This window comes from Hemitrygon akajei, chromosome 20 (assembly GCF_048418815.1).
Source record: "Hemitrygon akajei chromosome 20, sHemAka1.3, whole genome shotgun sequence".
NCBI lineage: Eukaryota > Metazoa > Chordata > Chondrichthyes > Myliobatiformes > Dasyatidae > Hemitrygon > Hemitrygon akajei.
In genome coordinates this window covers 26,722,439-26,745,687 of record NC_133143.1, presented here as the reverse complement: position 1 = coordinate 26,745,687, position 23,249 = coordinate 26,722,439, and the positions used below count along the sequence as shown (strand labels likewise).

Genomic DNA, 23,249 nt, shown 5'->3' with positions numbered 1-23,249 from the left:
CGAATGCTCCTCGCATTGACACACAAAGCCTTCAGGCTTGTTTTTACAACACTCTTAGCCCTTATACATTTATGTTGAAAAGTTGCCCTTTTTGATTTTTGCCCTGGATTTGCCTGCCTGCCACTTTTACTTTTCACCTTTTTGCTTCTACCCTCATTTTACACCCCTCTGTCTCTCTGCACTTGTTCCCATCCCCCTGCCACATTAGTTTAAATCCTCCTGAACAGCAGTAGCAAACGCTCCCCCTAGGACATTGGTTCCAGTCCAGCCCAGGTGCAGACCGCTCTGTTTATACCGGTCCCACGTCCCCCAGAACTGGTTCCAATGCCCCAGAAATTTGATATCCTCCTATTTCTACTCTGACTAGCACATGGCACTGGTAGTAATCCAGAGATTATTACCTTTGTGGTCCTACTTTTTAGTTTATCTCCTAACTCCCTAAATTCACCTTGTAGGACCTCATCCCGTTTTTTACCTATATCGTTGGTACCTATGTGCACCACGACCACTGGCTGCTCACCCTCCCATTCCAGAATGTCCTGCAGCCGCTCAGAGACATCCTTGATCCTTGCACCAGGGAGGCAACATACCATCCTGGAGTCTCGTTTGCGGCCGCAGAAACGCCTATCTATTCCCCTTACAATCGAATCCCCTATCACTATAGCTCTCCCACTCCTTTTCCTTCCCTCCTGTGCCGCAGAGCCACCCATGGTGCCATGAACTCGGCTGCTGCTGCCTTCCCCTGATGAGACATCTCCCCCAACAGTATCCAAAACAGTATATCTGTTTAGGAGGGAGATGAACTCAGGGGACTCCTGCACTACCTGTCTACTGCTACGTTGTCTAGTGGCCACCCCTTCCCTTTCTGCCTGTGTAGCCTTTACCTGCGGTGTGGCCAACTCACTGAACGTGCTATTCACGACTTTCTCAGCACCGCGGATGCTCCAGTATGAATCCAATCGCAGCTCCAGACGCTCAATGCAATCTGCCAGAAGCTGCAGCTGGACACACTTCCTGCACACATAGTCGTCAGGGACACTGGAAGTATCCCTGATTTCCCACATGCTGCAGGATGAACAAACCACGGGGCCGATCTCAACTGTCATGATCTACCCAATACTTGCCTCAACTTTTGAAACGTTCTCCTTTTGAAGGAACTTACCTGGCCTTACCTCACTTGGAGTGAAGCTCATCCTCAGCCTCTGCTCACTGAAGCCTCTTGAGACAAAGCCTTACTACTCTGTCTCCCACTACTCCATCGCCTACTACAACGTCACCCGCTCCGTCAAACTGCTCTCTCTAAATACTCCCGCTGCCTCACGGTCCAACTTACACGCACTTGCGCAGTCGTGCCCCCGTTAAACTGCTGAAGAAAATGACTGACTTCCACAAACTACTCTCTTTCAAATACTCCCGCTGCCTCACGGTCCGACTTACACTCGCTTGCGCAGTTGTGCCCCCGTTAAACTGCCGAAGAAGAAAAAAATGACAAGATATACCAGGGAACCTGTTGGATCAGAGTGGAAGGCTGGATGAAAGATCTGATTCAATGACGATATCAATGTCAAGCTGTGGTGATTACCTCACGATTGAGGTCAGCTGGACTAGGTGTGCATTTGCAACATCCAAACCATGTCCCAGGCTGAAATCAGCTGGTCTACCCAGTTTTATCTTCTTTATGAGAAACACTAACGACTTGATTCAATATTTCAAAGGCAGTGCCAAGTTTGACTCCCTTTGAGAATGAACTGCTTATTGAATGTTCAGCCCACCATTTCATGCTGATTATGAAGTACCTTCTAAACTTTTTTTTCTCCTTTGTTTAATAGTACACAGCTAGTGTGTTGAGAATGGATCCAGGGTTAGTGGCATGTCCTTTGCATGAGGTGTGGCAACTCTAGGCTCTCTGACAAATATATCTGCATGAAGTGCATCGAGCTGTAGCTCCTTAGAGACTGTGTTAAGGGACAGGAGCTGCACCTGGATGACGTTCGGCTCATGGGAGAATGAGGAGGTGACAGGTAGTTGCAGGAGGCAGGTACCTGGGTGGCTGTCAGGAGAGGGAAAGGGGCCAGTGCAGAGTACCCCTGTCGATGTTCCCCTCAATAATAAGTGTACCACTCTGGATACTGGCGGCGGGGGGGGGGGATGTGATGCAAGAGAAATGATCTACCGGGGAAATTGCAGAGACCGTATCTCTGGTACTGAGTCTGGCTCTGTGGCTCTGAAGGGAAGGTGGTGGGGTGGGGAAGAAGAGAAGTGCAACAGCGACAGGGGATTCAGTTGTTACAAGGGATTCTGTGGGCATGAAAGAAACAACGGATGGCTTGTTGCCTCCCAGATGCAATGATCACACAGCAGATGACCAGATCCACAGCATTCTAAAGGGGGAGGGTGAACAGTCAGAAGACGTGGTACATATTGGTGCCAACAACAATGAAAAGAACTAAGAACTTTGCTAATCGCTCTTTTTCCAGCAAACGATCATCGCAAGCAGTAGTGTGCAACTTCCATTGGACTTGGGGTCAGGGTCCAGGTCCCAGAGCGCATCGATGTGACTAAACCTGATGCTTGGATGACGATTTGGGCTCCGGGCCAGATTGAAAGGGTCAGGGTGTTGGGACCAGAGGCGAGGGTCGGGCCAGTCCAGCTCACTGCTCTGCTCTGTGCTGAACTCTGGACAGACTCTGTTTGAGGAGCTCAGCAGGCCAGGCAGCATCTATAGAAAAGAGTACAGTTGACGTTTCGGGCCGAAACCCTTCGGCAGGATTGGAGAAAAAAGCTGAGGAGTAGATTTAAAAGGTGGGGGGGAAGGGAGAGAGAAACACTAGGTGATAGATAAAGCCTGCAGGGAGAGAAGTGAAGTAAAGAGCCGGGAAGTTGATTGGTGAAAGAGATCCATGGTTGGAAAAGGGAGAGTCTGATAGAAGAGGATGATGGGCCACAGAAGAAAGAAAAGGGGGAGGAGCACCAGAGGGAGGTGTTAGGCGGGTAAGGAGATACGGTGAGAGAGGGAAAATGGGATGGTAAATGGTGAAGGGGGGTAGGGAGGGCATTACTGGAAGTTCCAGAAATCAATGTTCATACCATCAGGTTGGAGGCTACCCAGAGGTGGTGTTCTTCCAACCTGAGAGTGGCCTCATTACGACATTGGAGGAGGCCATGGATAGACATACTGGAATGGGAATGGGAAGTGGAATTAAAATGGGTGGTCACTGAGAGATCCCACTTTATCCAGCAGACTAGCGTAGGTGATCAGCCAAGCGGCCTCCCAATCTACATCGTGTCTCACTGATATACAGGAGGCCACAATGGGAACTATGATGTTGTGGCCATTACAGAGACTTGGAAGACTCGGGCAGGAATGGCTGCTGAGTGAGTGTGCCGGCCTTTAGATGTTTTAAAAAGAAGAGGGAGGGAGGCAAAAGAGGTGGGGCAGTGGCACAGGGATAGTATCACAGCTACAGCTGCAAAAAAGCTGCAGAAAAGGAGGAAGTCATGGAGGGATTGCCTACTGAGTTATTGTGGGTGGAAGTCAGAAACAGGAAAGGGGCGCCCTCCAATAGTAACAGGGACATCAAGGAGCAGATAGGGAGGCAGATTCTGGAACAGTGCAATAATAAAAGGGTTGTTGTGATGGGTGATTTTAACTTTCCTAAAATTGACTGGCATCTCCTTAGGGCAAGGAGTTTGGATTGGGTGGAGTTTGTTACGCATGTTCAGTTAGGTTTCCTGATGCAATATATCGATAAACCAACTAGAGGAGAAGCTGTACTTGATCTGGTATTGGGTAGTGAACCTGGTCAGGTGTCAGATCTCTCGGTGGGAGAGCATTTTGGAGGTAGTGATCACAACTCTATCTCCTTTACCACAGCACTGGAGGGGAGTAGGGGCAGGCAATTTGGGAAAAACATTTAATTGGGGTAGAGGGAAATATGATGCCATTAGGCAGGAACTGGGGAACATAAATTGGGAGCAGATGTTCTCAGGGAAATGCACGGCAGAAATGCGGCAAATGTTCAGGGAACATTTGCATGGCATTCTGCATAGGTATGTACCATTGAGGCAAGGAAAGGAATGTAAGGTAAAAGAACCATGGTGTACAAAATTTAGTTAAGAAGAAAAGCTTATGAAAGGTTCAAGAAACCAAGTACTGTTGGAGCTCTAGAAAATTATAAATGTGCCAGGAAGGAGCTCAAGAATAAAATTAGGAGGGCTACAAGGGTCCATGAGAAGGCCTTGGTGAGCAGCATTGAGCTAAACCCCAAGGCATTTTACAAGTATGTGAAGAGCAAGAGGACGAGCCATGTGAGAATAGGACAAATCGGGAGTGAGAACGGAAATGTGCATAGAGCTGGAGGAGGTAGTACTTAATGAATACTTTGCTTTAGTATTCACCAGTGAAGACTTTAGTAATTGTGGGGATAACTTACAGTGGACTGAAATGCTTGAGTGTACAGACATTAAGAAAGAGGATGTGCAGGAGGTTTTGAAAGGTATTAAGTTAGATAAGTCACCAGGACTGGACTACTGTGGGAAGCGAGGGAGGAGATTGCTGAGCCTTTGGCGATGATCTTTGCATCATTAATAGGGGCAGAAGATGTACCAGAGGATTGGAAGGTTGCAAACGTTGTTCCCTTGTTCAAGAAAGGGAGTAGAGATAACCGAGGAAATTATAGACAAGTGAGTCTTACTTCAGTGGTGGGCAAGTTTTTGGAGAAGGTCCTGAGAGGCAGGATTTATGAGCATTTGGAGAGGCATAAGCTGATCAGGGATCGTCAGCATGGCTTTGTCAAGAGCAGGTTATGTCTTACGAATCTGATTGAATTCTTTGAGGATGTAACAAAACACATTGATGTAGTGTATATGGATTTCAGTTAGATATTTGATAAGGTTCCCCATGCAAGGTTCATTCAGAAAATAATGAGGCATGGGATCCAAGGAGACCTTGTTTTGTGGATCCAGAATTGGCTTGGCCATGGAAGGCAAAGGCTGGTTGTGGACAGTTTGTATACTGCATGGAGAATGGTGACCAGCGGTGTTCCGCAGGGATCTGCTCTGGGGTCCCTCCTCTTTTATAAAAATCACAATGATCTGGATGAAGAAGTAGTAAGTTTGCTGATGACACAAAGGTTGGGGGTGTTGTGGATAGTCTGGAGGGCTGTCAGAGGTTACAGCAGGACATTGATAGGATGCAAAACTGGGCTGAGAAGTGGCAGATGGAGTTCAACCCAGATAAGTGTGAAGTGGTTCATTTCAGTAGGTCAAATTTGAAGACAGAAAATAATATTAATGATAAGACTCTTGACAGTGTGGAGGATCAGTGAGATCATGGGTTCCATGTCCATAGGATACTCAAAGCTGCTACATAGGTTGACAGTGTTATTAAGAAGGTGAATGGTGTGATAGCCTTCATCAACCATGGAACTGAGTTCAAGAGCCATGAGGTAATGTTACAGATATGCAAGACCTTAGTTAGACCCCACTTGGAGTACTGTATTCAGTTCTGGTCACCTCATTACAGGAAGGATGTGGATACTATAGAAAGAGTCAGAGGAGATTTACCAGGGTGTTACTTGGATTGGAGAGCAAGCCTTACGAGAATAGGTCAAATGAACTTGGCCTTTTCTCCTTGGAGTGATGGAGGATGAGAGGTGACCTGACAGAAATGTACAAGATGATGAGAGGCACTAATTGTGTGGATAGCCAGAGGCTTTTTCCCAGGGCTGAAATGGCTAACATGAGGGAGCATAGTTTTAAGGTGTTGGAAGTATGTATAATGGGGAGGTCAGAAGTAAATTTTCCACACACAGTGGTGGGTGTGTGGAATGCACTGCCAGTGAAAGTGGTAGAGGTGGATACAAAAGGGTCTTTTAAGAGACTCTTAGAAAGGTACATGGAGTTTAGAAAAATAGAGGGCTATGCAGTAGAGAAATTCTAGACAGCTTCTGGAGTAGGTTACATGGTTGGCACAACATTGTGGGCCAAAGGGCCTGTAATGTGTTGTAGATTTCTAGGTTTCACCAGACACAGTACATGACCCCAACAGACTAACAGGTGAAGTGTCGCCTCACCTGGAAGGACTGTTTAGGGCCCTGAATGGTAGTGTGGGAGGTGGTGTAGGGGCAGGTATAGCACTTGTTCTGCCTGCAAGGATAAGTGCCATCAGGGAGATCAGAGGGGAGGGACGAATGGACAAGGGAATTGCATAGGGAACGATCCCTGTGGAAGGCAGCAAGTGAGGGGGAGGGAAAGATGTGCTCGGTGGTGGGGTCCCATTGGAGATGGCAGAAGTTGCGGAGAATTATACACTGGATGTGGAGGCTGGTAGGTGAGGACAAGAGGAACCTTATCCTTGGTAAGGTGGCAGGAGAATGCGGTGAGAGCAGGCGTGCGTGAAATGGAAGAGATGCGACTGAGGGCAGTTTTGATGGTGGAAGAAGGGAAGTCCCTTTCTTTGAAGGAGAACATCTCCTTCATTCTGGAATGAAAAGCCTCATCCTGACAGCAGATGCAGCGGAGACAGAGGAGTTGAGAAAAGGGAGGTGGGAAATGGACCAGGTGAATTTGAGGGCAGGGTGGAAGTTGGAGGCAAGGTAGATGAAGTCAACAAATTCTGCATGGGTGCAGGAAGCAGCACCAATGCAGTCGTCGATGTAGTACAGGAAAAGTGTGGGATGGTCACCAGCGTAGGCTTGTAACAGACTGTTCCTTGTAGCCAACAGGCAGGCAGGCATAGCTGGGACCCATGTGAGTGCCCATGGCTACATATTTTCATTGAAGGAAATGGGAGGAGCCAAAGAAGAAATTATTTAGAGTGAGGACAAGTTCTGCTAGGCAGAGGAGAGTGGTGGTGGCAGGGAACTGACTGGGTCTGGTGTCCAGAAAAAAACTGAGAGCTTTGTTGCCCTCCTGGAGGGGGGGTGGCGGTGTATAGGGTCTGGACCTGCATATTAAAATAAGATGATGGGGGCCAGGGAACCTGAAAGAATTGAAAAGATCCGGAGTGTGTGAAGTTTTAAACTAACTGATTTATTTTATACTGTAGAATCATACAGCACAGAAACAGGCCCTTCTGCCCATCAGGCTTATATTAACCTTTAAGCATCCATTCACATGAACCCTCCACAATTTATTCTCCCAACTTTTTTAATCAACCTCCTGCACCCGCCCAAAGCTACACTAGAATTATCCTGCATGTTGTTGGGATCTGGGAGGAACCTGAAGCACCTGTAGCCAATGCTGGCAGTCACAGGTCAACACTAACAGGCACAGTGCTGGAGGTGAGGACTGCATCCAGCTCACTGAAGCCGTATTGCAACAGGTCCACTAGCAGGAGTTACCGTGCTGTACAGTTGTCCCTCCTTAATCCGCCAGGGATTGGTTCCGGGACCCCTCGTGGATACCAAAATTCACGGATGCTCAAGTCCCTTATTCAACCTGTCTCAATGTGGTGGACTTTAGGACCCAGCGGAACCCAAGACCTTATTTATCTTGTGTCAGTGAGGTGGACATTAGGACCCAGTGGCAGAGATCTGAATTCGCAGTGTTTCTGTTCACGAAAATAATCACGATAATAAGTGAAAATAAAGTGGAAATAATAAAGCAATTGGAAAGAGGTGAAACGCCATCGGTCATTGGAAAAGCGTTAAGTTACGTTGGTCAACAATCGGAACAATTTTAAAGGATAAAGTAAGAAAAGCTCTGCCCCGATGAAAGCTACAATTATTACTAAGCAACGCAGTGGTTTAATTATTGGGTTTTGGGGTTTTGGGGTTTTGATCCTCCACATCAACCCGGCACAGTGGAGAGCGCACTCGGGAGCGGTCTGTCACTGGATTAAACTCGGGAACTTCTATTCCCGAGCCCGACACTGAAACATACATTCTTAAGTGTTTTATCTGCATAAAAAGGTAAAATATATACTATATACTAAGACAAACGTTTGACTAACTGATGCTAAATAATACCAGATGTACCTGTTCCGACTTAGTAAGACAACTTCTGATTTTTTGATTCCGATCCACGATAACCCACGCACATCCTCCCATATACTTCAAATCATCTCTAGATTACTTATAATACCTAATACAATGTAAATGCTATGTAAAATAGTTGTTACACTGCATTGTTTAGGGAATAATGACAAGAAAAAAAGACTGTACGTGCTTGAACAACAAGTGCTGGAAGAGCACTTACGGGTTTTCGCTGTTGGTTGAATTCGTGGATGCGAAATTTGCGGATAAGGAGGGCCGACTGTATGTTAAATAGAACAGTAGCTGCCACTGTGCTTCACCTAGTAGAACTGCTGCCTCACAGCTGATAGATTCCAAGCCGTTGATGGTCCTCTTAACTAGTTAACCGGCTTCAGCTGTTTTCCCGCCATTTTATAGGTGGAACATCCTTCTATTCACCACCCTCACACCCTTCTTCCATCTCCACATGTCCATGTTAGATAAGAGCCTTGCTATTTTGCTGCAAAATGATAACGGCAGGTCCAATGAAATACGTATATGCACAATGTACAATGAACAGCTCCTGACAGCTAGCTCTACCATTATATTTCCTGATACAACTGAATGTCTAGTTAAGCCACTTCAAAAGAGCAAAGGGATTTTACTTACTATGTTCACAGCTGCACAGTGATCAGCGACTCCCAACTAGACCACCACCCCATCAGCTTCCCACCCCCCCCAATCCAGGCACTGCTCAACACCACCTTCTCCAGTCAGACCTCCGTCCAGCACCATCTTCTCCATCCGGATCTCTGCTCATCACCACCTTCTCCATTCCGACCTCCGTCCAGCACCATCTTCTCCATTCAGACCTCTGCTCATCACCACCTTCTCCAGTCAGACCTCTGTCCAGCACCACCTTCTCCATTCCGACCTCTGGCTCAACACCACCTTCTCCAGTCAGACCTCTGCTCAACACCACCTTCTCCAGTCAGACCTCTGCTCAACACCACCTTCTCCAGTCAGACCTCTGGCTCAACACCACCTTCTCCAGTCAGACCTCTGCTCAACACCACCTTCTCCGGTCAGACCTCTGCTCACCACCACCTTCTCCAGTCAGACCTCCGTCCAGCACCATCTTCTCCATTCTGACCTCTGCTCAACACCACCTTCTCCATTCTGACCTCTGCTCAACAGCACCTTCTCCATCCGGATCTCTGCTCAACACCACCTTCTCCATTCAGACCTCTGGCTCAACACCACCTTCTCCATTCCGACCTCTGCTCAACACCACCTTCTCCATTCTGACCTCTGCTCAACACCACCTTCTCCATTCAGACCTCTGGCTCATCACCACCTTCTCCAGACCTCTGGCTCAACACCACCTTCTCCATCCGGACCTCTGCCCAGAGGCTCCCCTCGTTCCCGGCGGCCGGATGCCGCTGGTTGTACCCCCTACCCCCCGCTCCGGGGCTCACCTTGCTGGTAGCTGCTCTCCAGCCGGGCAGGCCTTCGTATGCCGCCTTCACTGCAGCCCTGGCGTCCGGTGGCCCGCAGTCAGCCACCGTGGTCAGCTGTTGTCCACTGGCCGGCTCCTGCACAGCGAACACGCCGCCGCTCTCCGCCTCCATCCAGCGCCCGCCGATGTAAGCCTGCGAGCGCAGCAGCGCCGAGCCTGCCAAGGTCGAGCAGGCCTGGACTTGAGACCAGACGGTCGACAACATGTCCCAGCAGCCACGTCGTAACATGGCCTCGATTCAGCGGCTGCGAACCACGACCTTCCCCGGCAGCACAAGGGGCCGATTACACGGCAGTACAAGGGGACAATTACACAGTAGCACCGCCCACCTCACACAACAGGAAGAGACTTGCACTCGCTGGAAATCTACAGCAATTGAGCAAATCAGGCAGCCTCTGTGGAGAATCATAGACCATCACGGTATAGAAATAGGCCCTTTGGCCCATCTAGTCCGTACCAGAACTACAGTTCTGGCTAGTGCCGTTGACCCGCACCCCGACCAAAGCCCGGCCGTCCGTGTACCTATGCAAACTTCTCTTAAATGTTGAAATCAAACCCCCATTTCCGCCGGCAGTTCTTTCACACTCTGAGTGAAGTTCACTCTTAATGTTCCCCTTACATATTTCACCCTTAACCTATGCCCTCCAGTTCTGGTCTCACCCAATATTTAAAAGGTATTTGGATAAATAAATGGGTAGTAAAGATATGGATCAACTCAGGGTAAGTGGATCTACATTAGATGGGTGTTTTGGTCGGTTGGCATGAACCACTTGGGCTGAACGGCCTTTTTCTGTGATGGATGGATAACTCTAAGGACTAAGCCCCCCACCCCGCCCCCGACTCCTGGTCCCACCTCTCCCGCTGCCACAGCAACAAAACAGGCGGGTGGGTCACCAGCCAGCTCCCGTGAGAGTAGGACCAGACACAGCAGTGCCACAGGATCTCTGAGTTCTGGGGTCTGAGTGGGATGAAGTGGGGTGGGAAAGTCAGCTTGGTGTCGTCCCTATAACATTTGGCGTTTACCTTGCACAAGTGCCAGCAAAACAGGGTTCCGGGAGCCCAGGTTGAGGGTTCTCCGGACGAGCGAGCGGACGGGCTGGGAGGGACAGAGAAATATAATCATCCCTTTGGGTTGAGACCCTTTGTCAGAGTTTCTCCAGCTTCTCAGAAGGCCTTTGAGTGGAAAAGGCCAAAGAGAGAGATCTGGGAGGATGTTGGTTATGAATTATGAAATGTACAGAGAAAGTGACAAACAAAATACTGGAAGACTCCAGTTGTTTTGCATCATTTGTGGGGGTAATTGGCAGTCGGCATTTTGGCTTGAAACCCTTCATTTAGACCAGATCCAAAGCACTTTCTGTATGAAAAGATTCTTTCTCAGCTATTCTCTAAACTCCTGACCCCTTACCCTAAAACAGTACAGTATGATGACCAGCCCTTTGGGCCAGTGCCGGCCATGATATCAATTTAAATGTGATGCAAGATGACTCTCGTGTCCCCACAAGTGCTGCCTGACCCACTGATTTTGTTTGTTGCTCCATATTGCACCCTCATGTTTCTATAGATCAGGTAGGTAATGTGACTCTTTCCCAGAGTTACACAAATGTAGAGGTCATCACTTCCAGATGAGCTCAATGCCTTTCATGCTTGCTTTGGCTGTCAGAACATGGAGGAACCTTCACAAATTCCCAAAGTCCTCGACAACCATGATTTCAGTCACTGAGGCCAATGTAAGAGCATCTTTCAAGAGGGTGAACCCACAGAAAGCATCTGGCCAAGTACTAAAAATCTGTGCTAATCAACTGGCTGGAGAGTTTACTGACATCTTTAACCTCTCACTTCGGCAGTCTGAGATACCCACCTGCTTCAAGCAGGCTTGGATCATACTGGTGCCCAAGAAGAATGTGCTGACCTGCCTCAACGTCTATCATCCAGTGGTACTTGCATCCTCTGTGATGAAGTGTTTTGAGGCGTTGGGCATGAAGCCTGTCAACTTCCACCTGGGGAGTGATTTGGATCCACTCTAATTTGCCTACCATCACAACAGATGCCTTACATTGGCCCTCCACTCTGCTGTAGAGCATCTGGACAATGAAGATGCATACATCAGGATGCTCCTCATTGACTACAGCTCAGCATTCAACACTCTCACCTCCTCAAAACTAACCAACAGGTTCCAAGACCCAGGGCTCAATATCTCCTTGCGCAACTGGATCCTCGATTTCTTCACTTGCATACCCCAGTCAGTACCAATTGGCAACAACATGTCCTCCATGATTTCCATCAGCACAGGTGCAAAACAGGGCTGTGTGCTTAGCCCCCTGTTCTACTTGCTTTATACTTACAATTGTGAGGCTAAGTGCAGCTCCAATGCCATAATTAAGTTTGCTGATGGCTGAATCAAAGGTGATGATGAATCAGCCAAGGAGGGAGATTGAAAATCTGGTTCAGTGGTGCCACAACAATCAATGCCAGCAAAACCAAAGAGCTGAATATTGACCAGGAAGGAATTGGGGGCCTATGAACCAGGTTCATTAGGGATTGGAGGGGGAGAGGCTCAGTAACTGTAAATTCATGGGTGTTATCGTATCAGAGCATTGTCCTGGGACCAGTATGTATGTGCCATTTCAAAGAAAGTGTCTTTACTTTCTTAGAAGTTTACGTAAATTCAGCATGTCATCTAAAACTCCTGACAACATTCTATAGATTCAGTGGAAGAGTATCCTGACTGGTTGCATCACTGATATGGAAGCACCAGTGACCGCAAATTGAAAAGCTTACAAAAAGTGGTGGATATAGCCCAGTTCATCACAGGAAAAGTCCTCCCCACTATTGAGCACATCTACAAAGAGTGCTGCCACTAGAAAGCAGCATCCATCATCAAGGAACCCCACTATCCAGGTTATGCTCTCTTCCTGCTGCTACCAAAATTACTGGAGCCTTAGGTCCCATCCATCAGGTTCAGGAACAGCTGTTACCCTTCAACCATCAGGGTCCTGAACCAGCGTGGACAACTTCACTCAGCATGATACTAATCACTACACACAACCTATGTACTCGACAAGTCATGCTGTCATTATTTACTTATATGTTTGCAGTTTGCCCTCTTTTGCATACTGGTGGCTTGTCAGTCTTTGTGTGTAGTTTTTCATTGTATTGTACTTCTTTTGTTCGACTGTGAATGCCTGCAAGAAAATGAATGTCAGTGTAGTATTTGGTGATGTATACAGACTTTGAGAATAAGTTTACAGTGGACAACCAAGAGACATTTAGCCAGGCACATGAACAGGGATTTGAAGGATATCGACCACATTCATCCTAAATTGACATCAGGGTCAGCACAGACATCGTGGACTGAAGGGCCTGTTGCTGTGCTGCATTAGTCTATACTTTAGGATAAGGGGTCAGGAATTTAGAGAGCAGCTGAGTAAGAATCTTTGCACCCACAGAGTGGCTGGAAGGCGGAACTCGGTGCTTGTGTACAGATAAGCAGCCACAACGTGCTGGAGGACAGCAGCCATGCTGGGGAATAAACAATCAAGGATTCGGGCCGAGACCCCACATTTGGACTGGAAAGGATGGCGGCAAAAGCCAGAATAAGATGGTGGGGGGGGGGGGGAATTGGCAGGTGATAGATGAGGTGGGGGGATGAAGAAGCTGGGAGGTGATAGGTGGAAGAGGTAAAGAGCTGAAGAAGAAATCTAATAGGAGAGGATGGTGTACAATGGGAAAAAAGGAATGAGGAGGGAAAACAGGGAAGTGATGGGCAGTGATGAAACTTGATGGTCAAATGGACCTGTTGCTGTACTGTTCTGAAATGCTCCATCATATACATGTGAAAGACAACAGTTTTGTGTGCTGAGAATTTACTCCATACAAGGTACAATCCAACAGCCCTCATCTTTGGATTCATTAAGTTGGTCAAAATGTGGACTTTTTAAACATTATTGTTAATGTTTTCTTAATGTTCCATCTGCACAGTTGACTGAAGTACATCCCTGTTTGTTACAAGATAATAATTCAGAATCCAGTCACGCGATAGAGCCAGTGACTCACAATAATATAAGAGTAAAATAACAAAATACACAGATATATGAAAGAGAAGAATAAAGCTTGTGATATCATTCATCTACAACTCTTAACAGGAAAATCATTAAATTCCATATGCCTTTCCACAAAAGATTGACTTTGTAAATAAATTGAAAGATCAGAAATCGAAATGCAAATAAAATCATTGAACTTTAGATCCCCATTTCTCTTTTACATTATCCCTTTGAAAAACTTCTAATGCAACAACATCCATAACAACTCTGTTGAGGTAGGCCCTCATAATTGACTTTAAATTGAGTCAACAAAAGCATGATGCTATAATTATAAGTTGGGATGGATGCCAAAATGTTGTGGTTCCATAATGTTTCCATTCATCAATTCCACTATATTAATCTCTGGAAATTTTCTGATGTGAAAGTGCAATCAACCAATCATAGTTTTACTGGGGCAGAATTAGACATCTGCCCCCCTTTGTATGACAACATGCTTTCTGAATTCTTTCCTGAATTATGTAACACTATTTTCAAGTTTAAACTTGTTTGCTCAGGATTCAACTAACAGGGAAAGTAGTTGTTATCCATCCAGCTGAATTATTGTATCAATCTATACATTTGATTGAAGCACTTAGTTATCCATAATAAAAGGAACACAGGCTGTGCAATGAGTTCCTGTATTTTATACAGCATTACAGCACACTACAGGCCATGTGGTCCACACCATTTTACAATACTTTTGACTGGGAATTAATACATTTACAACATCTTTTCAAAATTATGAAGGGCCTTTGTCCAGAAAGACAGAAGAAACTGCCTTTTTTTTCCAAAGATCAGCAACGAGAAGACAATTAAAATAATTCACAAAGGCACTGAAATTGAGATAGAAGATTTTATTCCCTCTGCCCCAGAATAAATATACTCTGGCCTGAAATCAGCTGCCTAAATGTGTTAAGGAAGTTGATTTAGCATTAACCTTTGAAAGGGAATTGAATAAATACTTGATAAAGAAGTCTGGCTGCAGGAAAAGAGAAATAACTACTAACACGCTATCACAGAAACAATGATCTGAAAGGCCTCCTTCTGTGTTACATTAATGCAAGGCCTTGAGGTGGCATGGCCCCCATCTTCCTAAAATGACACAAAACCTCAAAAGTGGTTCATTAATCCATACTTTGAATTTATAAACATTTCCATTACTGACCGAATGTTGTTTACGTGGCCTGTGTTTTTCTACAGAATGACATGAAAACATTTTCTTGCACTGGTTTGCAGTTTCTTTAGTCATTCTTCAAGATTTAAAACTCTATTAAGCGCAGTGGGTTTACCCAAATCCACTAGCATCAACTTCCTAATCTCTTATGCTACAGAGCCAAATGATAAATGGAAACTATTATTTTCTTAGTGGGATGGAACAAATTAAATTAAGTTGTGGGAATGGGATTGATAATATTTCCTAAAGCCAACAATTGACAACTCCACTAATGTTTTGGTAATACTAGAGTGCAAATCATCTCTCTGTACTCTTAGCTAAGCGGTTCCAAAGTCTGCTCCCACAAGTAATCATGATAGAATAAATAATAATGTCAACATAATTTTATCAATAATTAGTGGAATGCATGGCTACAGGAAGCATTAAGCCAACCATATGTAGACAATGCATTACTATTGCTTTTGTGTAATAATTGTTTTGTCTCTCATGCCGCCAACGTTCAAAGACTTCTAAACTCCAATGTAATATGATGATGGAGACAGGCTGGAAATTTTTCACGCTGTTGACGTGTATGTAATAACTTAGAATATTGGTAGTTCAATCTGCAATACAAACATAATTTATTTCCTAAATTAAATTGCTATTCACGAGTTGTGCAGGATTACACCTCTGTTCTGGTTCTACCAGGCTTAGCTTCCAGAGTCCATCATCAACGTGTTGACATAACGTTTATAATTTTGAACCATGCCTCATGTCAATTTTACCACCCAGCAGTTGCGACCTTTTCAAGATAGACGGCATCTAGAACAACATAAGTGGCTTCTGATTAGTTCATAATCATGCAGTTTAAATCCACTTCTTCATTTACTTACAAAGGCACAAACAAAAGGTGGTCACAATTAAATTAGTAATGTGTAGCTAAATAATCAAACCTTTATACACCATGGGAGCTAAGTGGCTTGGTGCATTATTGGTGGTGCATCGTGTCCAACAGTGGCAGGAAATCTGTACAAGAGTTTCTAAAGAGGAAGCCATTGCACTGGGCAGTACCACTCTCAACCTCTTATGTACAGGTCAAGTGGTATGACCAAGCGTTACAAGCTGGGGTTGCACTGGATAACCATGGTGATCTCTATCCCTGGCCATGCCCTCCGCTCTCCATGGAATATTGCAATACCGCCTCCCTGGCTGTTGTATCTCACTGTCAATCTCATCCCTCCAGTCCACTGGAGCTTTGCATGCTAGGATAGGCATGTCCCTATCTCACCAGGTGTAAGGTCACCTGGTTCAACCTGCCTGTCGAAGTGCTTTACTGGGGTGTGGCTACTGTCACATGCAAACAGCTACTTAGAGCCACAGGTGAGAGCTGAGTATCCGAGAGCTGTCCCGAATGGATGTGGCAAACCCCTTCACCAGAGGAGCTACCCCCTCCCTGGACACCCCATAGTCACTACGTAGATTATTATATTGTTCACACATCCTCAATCTAATTTGGAGAAGTACAATCCATAACTTAGACACCCAGAATTGTGGATAAAGTTGCCTAGAACAGTGTCCTTGTTAATCACTGAGAATAGCTGTAGCAGTCTGCTCTATTTCAGTAAGGAAAGGCTGGGGTTTTCACTGATCCTTGGGGACACATAAAAAAGCACCTTAACCTGGTGCTGATGACTTGAAAGTACTCAGTTATAACATGAAGATGTGCAAATTCTCAGTGTTATAACATCTACATCAGGGAAATTAATCCTATCTAGATAAATCTTAGACTGGAAATAGCAAAATGAAAATGTAGTTCACTTAGATACATCAAACAAGACCAACATCGAAAACTGCTGATGTAGATTTCAAAACATAGTGCATTACTTGCACCACATGATCTCCAGTGGCTCACTAATGCAACTCGCCCCATTCTCATGGGCAGCTAAGACTGGCCAATAAATGCTGATCGTTAGTGATTCCATACCCAACAGTAAATATCAAAAACACTCCCAAAGTACGAAGTTACAATTTTTGACACTGCAACTTATTGATTACCCAAGAATGAATGCACATTTGAATGCTCTATCTCACTTCAATTATACTTTTGCAAAAATTATTGCACCAGGCATTAATACTCTGTTTAGCAGTTTCTGTACAATTGATGTATTGAAATACGGCAGGTGAAGGGAGTGCTAGAGGTTGATTCAATAGTGAATTTCAATAGGAAAATGCACTTATGCTGCCCTTTCAAGCAAATAATTGCTTTAAAGCTAAGACTAGAGTGCACTGTCTCAGAAAAGAGGAACATCCCATGAGACCAGAGATGAAGAGGAATTTCTTTAGCTTAGAGGGTGGCAAGTCTGAGGAACACATTGTCACATATGGCTGTACGGTCTCCGGGTATATTTACAACTGAGGTTGATAGCTTCTTAATTAGTAAAGGCATCAAAGGTTATGGGGAGAAGACAGGAGAATGGGGTTGAGAGGGATGATAAATCAGCTATGATAGAATGGTGGAGCAGAGCTGAAAGCTAAATAGCCTGAACCTGCTCCTGTATCTTTGGTCTTATGGAATTTGTAGTTTTTGAGAAAGAGGGATTTGGTAGACTGGCTAGCTCCCAAACTGACAGAACACTGACCGTGAGCTGAAAGGTCTCCTTTTGGAATGAAACGACAGAACTGAGGCATACCGATGGAGGTGCTGGAGGCTCCAGGTGCTGGCCCAGAAACGACAGAAGGCGTCGCCACATTAGTCCGCTCCCTAGAAACATTATTCCTGTTATCAACCAGAAGAACCTGGGGTCCTGAAAGTGTACAACAGAAAATTGCTCTGATGAAAGCATCTGCAGTCTCCTGTGTCTTCATTACATCCTGCTCTCTCTTTCCACAAGTGCTGCTTGACTTGCTGTGTTTCTAGCAATTTTTGCTTTTATTTAAAACAGAGACAATTGTTCCCAGATTGAACTTAAAATGCAGACTGACCAGACTAGAAACTAAGATTTATTAAATATTTTAAAGGTAGCAGTGAAAGCCTTAGCATCTTCCTTTTCAGAGTTAGTCCTACAAATCCATTGCAAATTCTCAGACGTGATTACAGGGAGGAAAGAATGCCCATATTGCACCCAACTCTGATCTGTCACAATGTCACACTGAATGAAAATTAACCTGGCTGGGTGGTGGCATTGTGACTCTCCATAGCTCGCCCATTCCTGTTTACTGGTGATGTCATCAAATCGGTCTCACCTCTTCAAAGGAGGATTCCAAATTCATACCAAAGGCAACTCCAACAATTCCAAAAAGAGAAACTGAAAATGTTCCCATTGTCAGCTGGAGGTTCAAGCGCATCATCACATTACGATGGCTGCAGAAAACCAAAATTAATAGTGCACACCCACTGATTCCGACAGGAGCAAGCTCTACAGTAAAACACACACAGTGGCATCAGGTTGTTGGGAGTGTTTTTTTAAACATGTTTTTCAATTCAGCTATTCAAAAATTTGAAATTATTGGAGTATAAAGTTGCATTGTTTGCTGTGTAACCAAAACTATGTAGTCAGCTTTGTGTTTGCTATTTGCTATGTATGTATCCAATTTAGTAGGAGAATGAAATCTCTGTATTGTCTCTGTACTATTGAACACATCAATGCCTTGAGAACGTAGCTAACAGTGAAAGTAAGCAATGTAGAGATAATGGTAGTAGACAGGATCGTGGAGTGGTGTGATGGTATGGGGACCAGTCGGGGCGCTAGAACAAGTATATGCTAATGCAACTAAGATAAGAAATTACTATAAAGAGTGCTGTGAACTAGGGCTCGGCGGACAATTAGTGACACGCTCATTAACTGTCTCAGCTTTTGTTTGCAAATAAAGGCTTAAACTTCTCGAAGAATCTTCTGCGTCTCCTGGTTATTTCAAGAAACCACGACAAAAATCAAGCTGTATGCTTTAAGAAAGCAGTATTTCACCACTCGTTAAGAACTGATCATAAACATACGGAAACATTTTTTTTGTTTTAAAACCAACATCTGTATCTCAAGAAACTTTGCAGAAGTGGAAGGAGGAAAAATGAGAGCTGAAAAGGAGACACGAGGACTGGTGTGAGGTGAAGGAGAGGGAGGGGTGTGGGGGCAGACATGACTAGGTGGGAGGGGGTGAGAGATGGCTCTAAGAGGAGGGTTGGAGATGAGCATCAGAAAGACCCTATTTCATGATCCATGTGACTGATGGCAAAAGCAGTGCTGGTAAGGAAACCAGTATTCAAGGAGAGTGAGGTATAACAGAGGTTAAAAAGAGCTGGAGGGGTTAACTTCACTCAACTTCACTTGACCTGCTCCATCACTGAAATGTTCCCACAACCAATGGATTCACCTTCAAGGACTCTTCATCTCACGTACTCAATATTTATTGTTTATTTATTAATATATTATTGTTTCTTCTTTTTGCATTTGCAGAGTTTGTTGTCTTCTGCAGTCTGGTTGAAAACCCCTAGTTTGGCAATAATTCATCAATTCTGTTAAAATTACTATTCTATAGATTTGCTGAGTATGTCCACAAGAAAATGATTCTCAGGTAGTATATGGTGACATATACATACTTAAAAAATAAATTTACTTTTAACTTTGAAGTTCAGTGCAACAATCAACTACTTTTGGTAGATATACTAACTCAATATTATAGTTACTGACCCACTATGTTTGCATGAAGTTTTGGTGCAGTTTTATTTTAGTTATCCTGTAACACATATGTAAACAGAACAAAAGCCTTTTATTATGTTTAAATTTTCAATTTAAAATCACATAAACACACAATTGACAACACTCTAGCCAAAGGCATGTAGGCATTATATTTCTCCAAATTACTTTTGGAGATCTTCATCCAAATCCTTTGAAAATAGTGAATACTCTAATTGCAATCTCCTACTCACAAATTTTCTATGTGAAACATTATTTAGGATAGCAAATTAGTTTAGTAATATCAGAGAGAGGCAGGGATGGAGGGCTGCTCGGTATTGGTTTGTTATTGTCACATGTACCAATATACAGCGAAAAGCTCATCTTGCAAACTGTTTATACAGATCAAATCATTACACACTACATTGAGCTACAATAAGGGAAAACAATAACAGTGTAGAATAAAGAGTAAAATCTATTGAGAAAGTTCAGTGCCAGTTAACAAGCAAGATCATGAGGTACTGTAAATAGTGAGGCCAAGAATCTTATTCTACAAGAGGTCTACTCTAACAGAGTGATAGAAGCTGTCCCTCATTCTGGTGGTATGAGTTTTCAGACTTTTGTATCTTCTGCCTGTTGGGAGAAGGGAGAAAAGGGAATGTCTGGTGTGGGTAGGGCCTTTGATTACACTGGCTGCTTCACTGAGGCAGTGAGAAGTATAGACAGAGTCAACAGAGCTGGTTCCTGTGATGTGCTCTTTTCCTGATTAGCTGTCTGTGACCAGTGGTCTTAACAAAGGATTGGTGCTGGGCCCTACAATGTTTGTAATGTACTTCGACTGCTTGGAGATGAATGTAGGAGGGATAATAAGCTTGCAGATGATATGAATATTGGTGTGTCGTAAATCGTGAGGAAGCTGTCCAGGGCTACAGGATATAAATCATCTGGAAAGTGTGTGGAGCAATAGCAAAGGGAATTTATTCTTGATGAACCTCGGGAGTCGTAGATAGGGGTACGTCCACAGATCACCGAAAGTGACGGTACGGATGGATAAGGTGTTGAAGAAAGCATACAGTATGCCTGCCATCATTTGTCATGGCAGAGAATATAAAATCTGGAATGACATTTAACAGTCTTATAAAACATTGGTGAAATCACACCTGCAGTATTCTATTCACCATCTTGTAGGAAGAATGGGATTGTAGGGGAGAGGGTGCAGAGAGATTCGCCAGATTGTTGTCCGCACTTGAGCATTTTGGTTATAAGGAGGATTGCAAAGTGTGGGTGTTTCCCCAGGGCAGAGAAGACTGAGGTTTATAAAAAAAACATGAGGGGTGTAGATAGGGTAGGTGGGTTATACTCACTTTCACATGACATGGGGTATGTATGACAAGAAGGCATTGGTTTAAGATAGGATTTGTGGAGATTTGAGGGGTATTGTTTTCATACAGAGCAATAGTTGGACTCAGGAACACATGCCCAAAGAAGTGCTTTCATGACATTTCAGAAGTCCATTCGTTATGCGTCGAGTCGTATAACATGGGTGATCGTGGTCTTTCCATGACCGTGATTGTTCTCGGCAAATGTTTTTGACAGAAGTGGTTTGCTATTGCCTTGAACTGTGCAGCATTTTACAAGATGGGTGACCCCAGCCATTATCAATACCCTTCAGAGATTCTCTGCCTGGGCGTCAGTGGTGGCATAACTAGACTAGACATATGCACCCTGGCTGCTCTTACGACCATCCACCACCTGCTCCTGTGGCTTCATGTGACCCTGATTGGGGTGGGGGGGGGGGGCTAAGCAGGTGCTACACCTTGCCCAAGGGTGAGCAGCAGGCTAGCGGGTGGGGTGGGGAGGGAAAGGAGCACCTTACACCCACTCTCTACCTCGCCACCCAATCTCAGAGGCAAGGTGCTTAAATTGCCATGGCATAGAAGGCTTTGGACCCAACGCAGGTGAATAGAACTAGATAGGTAGGGTCGACAGGTCACATGGATGAAGGTGGCAGAATGTGCTGTATGACACTGGTAGGATACCAATAATCTTGCAAAATAGAATTAGGGGAGGGTTGCTAACGTTAACCAACCTGTCCAAGTTGATAAAAATGATGCTTTCAGAATCATCTATTAACACCTTCAGCTCCCGTGTGGTATTGGCTAGGTCTTCCGCCTGTCGGTAGTAATTTTCAAGAAGGAGTTCCATTTCTTCTGTGAGATCAATTCCCGTACTACTCTGGTCACTGCAAACCAAGGAATTACCAGTTTAACACAAGTCCTTGATTCAAAAGCACTGCAAACTTTCAATGATCACATCCATGAGATAAATATTTTAACAAAGCAGCTTTCAGATAGTAGTGTAACTATTTTCAGACATTGCTTAATGCAAACCACTTGAAACACTTTGCAGTAATCATTTTCTCAAAGGAAAATATCACTGTTGTAGAGGAGTTATTTATAAGATTATTTGCCAAGTTTTGTATCCGAATCTGGGTTTTGAAATAGCTCAAGTTATAATGGTAATGGTTTCAGACTGCACAGGGTAATCACACATGCCTGCAATAAGATAAACTCCAAGTCTAAACTTGGTTTCATTTGTCACAACTCCACATTCAAGGTAGTGACAACTTCAAATTGCTTTAATTGTTGTAGGAGCTGCTCCTGACCTGTCACTTGGATATTAGTAAAAGCATGAAAAATTTAAAAAGGAACTGAGGTTTAGTAAACAAAAGGTTTAATTACTTCCCCGTGCCAAAGCACGAATGATCTGAATACACCATCTATTAACTGAAAGAGAAAAAAAGATACTGGAATTCTGAAATAACAAACAGAAAATGCTGGAAACATTCAGCAGGTCAGGCATCATTTGTGGAGAGAGAAGGAGTTACATTTCAGGCTGATGATGAATCTTCAGTAAATTTAGGAAAAGTTAGAAAGCTGGTGTAAGTTGCTGGGATGAGAGAAGAGGCTGATGGGGGACAAAGTAAACAAAATGGAAGATCTGTGGTGGAGTGGAGACCAGCAGAGAATGGACGCGACATGGTGGGGTTGATGGAAAGAAGTTGTTTAAGATAAGTGAATAACGAAGCCTGTGTCCATAGGCATTGCAAATAGAAAACAAAAAGACCTCAATCACCAAATGAGGGGAGTGAATAAAAATAAATAAATAAATGCTGGTAACTTGAGACACAAGATTAAAATTAATGTTTATCTGATGGCAGATTCTTTTATGTTCTCTCCATCCCTATCCTCTCTGCAAATTAAAAAAAACCATTTGATCATCAGCGTTCTTGAAGGGTTGGAGACTGGAAACTTGATCTCTACTGCTCTTTTTATGGATGCTGCTAATCCACTCAGTTCTTAATAAACACATTAACCTGGACAGCAGGAACTAGGCTGGGTTGCTGTATTGTTTAGCTCTCCTGCCTGCTAGTAATAATTCTGATGTTAACCACAATAGAATCCTACCCTGGCCACCAATCTAAATATTTCCAAAGCTATTCATGTAGAGATCAGCAGTTTAGAAAATCTAACTTCTTAAGCAGTAGCTCTTTTGTAATTCCACATATTGTATGGCTTGTTGCTTGGGTTTAGAGCAAAGGATTTTCTGTTTTCACCTCACAGCAAAATAAAACTGATGTCTACGCTTGCTTCACTGTTGAAACAATAATGCAGGCTTATTTATACAAGGGACTGGGAACATGGGTAAAAAATAAGCAAGCTCTACACGTACAAGACATGATTCTCACGCCATCTGGAGAGACAAAGTTCTTTTAGCAACTTCTCTTCATCTAGAATCTCTAGTAATGCCTCCTTGAAGACCTTGATATCCGTTTCCAAGCCAGACAAGCTTTGAAATAGAGCATATGAA

General features: G+C 44.3%; 2 protein-coding genes across 6 annotated transcripts in view; both read right to left on the bottom strand.

The window, feature by feature from the left end:
- aldh5a1 (aldehyde dehydrogenase 5 family, member A1 (succinate-semialdehyde dehydrogenase)) overlaps positions 1-9,968 on the bottom strand; it is a 37,149-nt gene extending 27,181 nt beyond the window's left edge. The window contains exon 1 of the mRNA XM_073024028.1: positions 9,434-9,968. Coding sequence (XP_072880129.1) covers positions 9,434-9,703 — 270 coding nt within the window. The 5' untranslated portion in view covers positions 9,704-9,968. The remainder of the gene's footprint in view (positions 1-9,433) is intronic.
- Positions 9,969-14,395: 4,427 nt separating this feature from the next.
- Positions 14,396-23,249, bottom strand: part of mrs2 (magnesium transporter MRS2) — a 47,062-nt gene continuing 38,208 nt past the window's right edge. For 3 of the 5 annotated variants that reach the window (XM_073024043.1, XM_073024040.1, XM_073024042.1), the window contains exons 7-11: positions 23,112-23,228; positions 21,469-21,621; positions 17,953-18,070; positions 17,349-17,513; positions 14,396-15,531 (exon numbers count right to left, since the gene is read on the bottom strand). In XM_073024043.1, the coding sequence (XP_072880144.1) occupies positions 15,460-15,531; positions 17,349-17,513; positions 17,953-18,070; positions 21,469-21,621; positions 23,112-23,228 (625 nt within the window). In that variant the 3' untranslated portion in view covers positions 14,396-15,459. Of the gene's footprint in view, positions 15,532-17,348; positions 17,514-17,874; positions 18,071-21,468; positions 21,622-23,111; positions 23,229-23,249 lie in introns of those variants that run through there. The other 2 variants (XM_073024041.1, XR_012095702.1) reach the window with 2 other exon arrangements.